We start from the raw sequence: 4,260 nt of genomic DNA on the forward strand, positions 1-4,260 counted from the left end.
GCAGGGGATGCACGAGAGACAAAGATGGTAGGAGAGAGATGGCAGATGTCAAGGTAACGCAGTGGAGAAAAGAGAGTGACACAGCAGGAAAATGACTGGGTGAGTCCCTGCAAGGAGGAATTTAAGACTTTAAGAGGAGCAGTAATTGAACACAATTAATTGAATCAGTGATTCTTTCAATAGTGAAATATGTGCATTTGGTAAAAGCGAGCAGAGAGAGACAGAAAGTGTAGAACATTAGCCAGAAGAAAAGGAGGAAAAAGATAACTTTAAGCCAAACAAAAAGTCAAGGAACCCCTTGGTGAGTGAACAGGTCATCAGATCCTAGATAGATCCTTCACAGTATTCTCCATGTATGGTGAACCTGGACCTGAGGGTCTCTCACCCTGCCGGTGCGGCATCATCCGTATGTTGGAGGTGGTCCTCACCTGTATCTCTTCAGTCTGGTGGGCTCGAGCGGCATGTGCTCTCCACACACTGGGGACTGGTTGCATGTTCCACTGGTGCTTCTGACTGCTTCTTCTCTCTTCATCCTCATATGGAGTTCAGCCGCTTCAGTCCAAGGGGGGGATGTTTACTGTCTGGATTTGATGGAATAGATTGGTGGGAGGGGAATTTGTGGCTCACGTGTATCGTAGCTTATGTGTATCTGTCTTATACATTTCGAATGTCTATTTCTATTGTAAAGCAGTAGTAGATGTAGTTGCACGTTTTTCAGGAAAACATATTTTTCAGGAACACTCTTGGCCCTAGACATAACCTTTCCTCACATCTCCCCTCCTCATCATCTCAAGGTGCCCATCTCCTGGGATGACTTCACCACAGCCTTCGCCATGCTGGCCGCACTAATGTGTTTCACCTCCTCCATCATCTACCCCACCTTCTTCACCTGCCCCACCTGCTACCGGCAGATTGCCGCCACCGTCATCTCCCTACTCTGTTTCGGAATGTACGTCGGCGAGGTGGTGTTGGCCCGTCTCCGGCCCGGTGGTGAGATCAGTGGCTTCCTGTCYACTGTCCCGGGCCTCCTCAAGATCCTCGAGACTCTGGTGGCCTGTATTATCTTCACGTCGCTGGATCCAGCAAGGTTTTCATTTAATCYGGGACTGCAGTGGTGTGTGGCGGTTTATTCCCTCTGCTTCATCTTCGCACTTGTCATCATCTTCCTCACCGTTGGTCAGCTGCTGTCGCTCTTCCCCTTCTCGTTTGACAAACTGCTCACGGTCTATAATGTTCTGGCCACCATGATGTACATGACTGCCATGGTCATCTGGCCGCTGTATGGTTTCGAGAACAACCCCCGGCCCGTTCCGTGTTCCCACTGTCCCTGGGACGATCTGGTTGTGGTGACGTTCATGACCGTGATCAACCTGGTGATCTATATTTTGGATACGATCTACTCGATAAAGGTGATCTTCTTCACATGGGATGAGGAATAGGCCAGATTCTCAGGAACCTTCACTCCAACTTTTCCAGAACCGGTCAATGACTGGTCAAACTCCAGCACGTTGGTAATCTTGATTCTCCACATATGGTTGAAAAGATTCATTACATTTCTAGAGAATGAAGAGTTTATTTTCAAATCAATGACAGAGAGCTTGGAAGAAGAACATTTGCAGAACATTGGCAGAACATTTGCGGATGTCTTTTGCCTCAGACATGTGGAAGATATTTAGTTATTCCTATGACACTGTAAATGAACTCTTATTGCAGATGAGGATTCTACAGGCAAGGACACACTGTTTATCACTTGCAGCTATTAAAGTGTACAGTAGGAAGCTGAGTTAATGATTGATCGTATCGATTTCATAGAAATTAAAATGACGGAACTTTGGATCCTGATGCAAATACAATMTGAATGTCTAATCTGGCATCATGGTATGTGTAACCTTTCCGTTGGGCCAAAGGCACTAGCAGCAATATAGATTCTGCCAATTGTAATATTAATGTTGATCACTTCTTTCTCAGTTGTTAGACATGTTCTCTTGTTGTACTGCTAGTTGGCTCACTAACTGMCAGATAGTTGATTAGCTGCTGAAGTGCTATGTGGACTGCACACTAAAAACAAATGSTTCTACAGTATATAGTGCCAAATAAGAGTTATTYGGCTCATAACGATAGTGTATCCTATTTTGGTACTATATAGAACTCTTTTTTGAAGGTGCTATAAAGAACCATGCTCATAAGGTTATAAATGGAACTATTATGGTGCAATAAAGAAACCTTTCCTAAGGTTCTAAAAATAACTTTTAAAAAGTTCTACATAGCACCAAAAAGGATTCCGCTATCATTACAACCCTTTTTGGTGCTATAAAGAGCCCTTTTTAATGGTTATTTATAGAACCTTTATGGTGAATGGTTATATTAAATTAAGAACCTTTCTCAATCTCAAAGGTTCTACCTAGAACCCTTTGAAGAACCAGAGAGAGATATTTATTCTTGTTAGCCATATACTGTTAAAATTCCATAGGTGTTGTTGAATCAGGCGTGGCAGCTCTGGAACAGCTGGGGGTCCCTGAGGAGAGAACTGAGAACGGCTGGTTTAGTTCTTTTTAAAAGACTGGAGTTGGAAGGGGACTCAACTCAGGAACTGATCTTTCGTTATGATGTTGACCTTTTCTTAGAAGCCCATAGAATAGGGAGAGGTAATCAGAGAAMGTTTGTGCCAGGACAGGAGACCTTCTCCATTGAAGTGTACCATCTTTCAGATGCAGACATAGGGTGCATTCAAAATGTCCAGTAGTGCACTATATAGGGAGTAGGGTGCCATTTCGGAGGCATCCATAGACACTTCATTCTGTCAGCKTTTGAATGGGCTTGACGATTATATCCTCAAATTCATGAAAACACAGTCATGTAAGACATATAAAAACTGATATTCGTGTTTGTGGATTAATTTACTTCTGTCAGATGCCTTTCACTCTACGGGATCGGTGTCCCACCCTCGGGACGGTTGAGCTAACGTGCGCTAATGTGATTGGCATGACGTTGTAAGTAACAAGAAGATTTCCCAGGACATAGACGTATCAAATATGGTCTGAAAGCTTAAAATATTGTTAATCTAGCTGCAATGTCCAATTTACAGTAGCTATTACAGTGAAATAAAACCATGCTATTGTTTGAGGAGAGTGCACAGTTATGTACTTGAAAATGTATCAATAAACCAGTTAGGCACATTTGGGCAGACTTGATACAACATATTGAACAGTAATGCAATGGTTCATTGGATCAGTCTAAAACTTTGCAGATACACTGCTGCCGTCTAGTGYGCCTGGACTCCTCAGTGATATGATGGCCTTTCTATTGCATTTCAAAGTTGATGGGACAAAAACGAATAGAAAACGCATGTTTTTCTTTGCATGATCTTTTACCAGATCTAATGTGTTATATTCTCATAAATTAAATTAACTTTTCCACAAACTTCAACGTTTTGTTTTTCCAATATGCATGACCTTGCTTCAAGGTCCTGAGCTACAGGCAGTTAGATTTGGGCAAAAAGTGAAAACAATTTGCCTGTTGAAGACCATTCAAAAAGCCTACAAAATACTTGCCTAGCATATAGCAGTGATTGACAACCAAAATCTACGGCAACATGCTAAGAATAGAGATGTGTGAATGAKTAATGACACACATTAAACTTTGTTCCCCCTCTGACCAGAGAGAGTTGGACAAGGGCTGTGCAATTGACAAATGTTCCAGATATATACAGTGGGGAGAACAAGTATTTGACACACTGCCGATTTTACAGGTTTCCTACTTACAAAGCATGTAGAGGTCTGTAATTTTTTATCATAGGTACACTTCAACTGTGAGAGACGGAATCTAAAACAAAAATCCAGAAACTACATTGTATGATTTTTAAGTAATTAATTTGCATTTTATTTGCATGACATAAGTATTTGATACATCAGAAAAGCAGAACTTAATATTTGGTACAGAAACCTTTGTTTAGAATTACAGAGATCATACGTTTCCTGTAGTTCTTGACCAGGTTTGCACACACTGCAGCAGGGATTGGCCCACTCCTCCATACAGACCTTCTCCAGATCCTTCAGGTTTCGGGGCTGTCGCTGGGCAATACGGACTTTCAGCTCCCTCCAAAGATTTTCTATTGGGTTCAGGTCTGGAGACTGGCTAGGCCACTCCAGGACCTTGAGATGCTTCTTACGGAGCCACTCCTTAGTTTGCCGTGGCTGTGTGTTTCGAGTCGTTGTCATGCTGGAAGACCCAGCCACGACCATCTTCAATGCTCTTACTGAG

General features: G+C 42.5%; 1 protein-coding gene across 1 annotated transcript; it reads left to right on the forward strand.

The window, feature by feature from the left end:
* Window positions 1-616: 616 nt before the first annotated feature.
* On the forward strand, window positions 617-3,645 carry LOC112072209 (myeloid-associated differentiation marker homolog). The gene has a single exon (XM_024139624.2). The coding sequence runs from the start codon at window positions 834-836 to the stop codon at window positions 1,437-1,439; it is 606 nt and encodes a 201-aa protein (XP_023995392.2). The 5' UTR covers window positions 617-833; the 3' UTR covers window positions 1,440-3,645.
* The last annotated feature ends 615 nt before the right edge of the window (window positions 3,646-4,260 follow it).

The sequence above is a fragment of the Salvelinus sp. IW2-2015 genome, unplaced genomic scaffold, assembly GCF_002910315.2.
Source record: "Salvelinus sp. IW2-2015 unplaced genomic scaffold, ASM291031v2 Un_scaffold1856, whole genome shotgun sequence".
NCBI classification, from domain to species: domain Eukaryota; kingdom Metazoa; phylum Chordata; class Actinopteri; order Salmoniformes; family Salmonidae; genus Salvelinus; species Salvelinus sp. IW2-2015.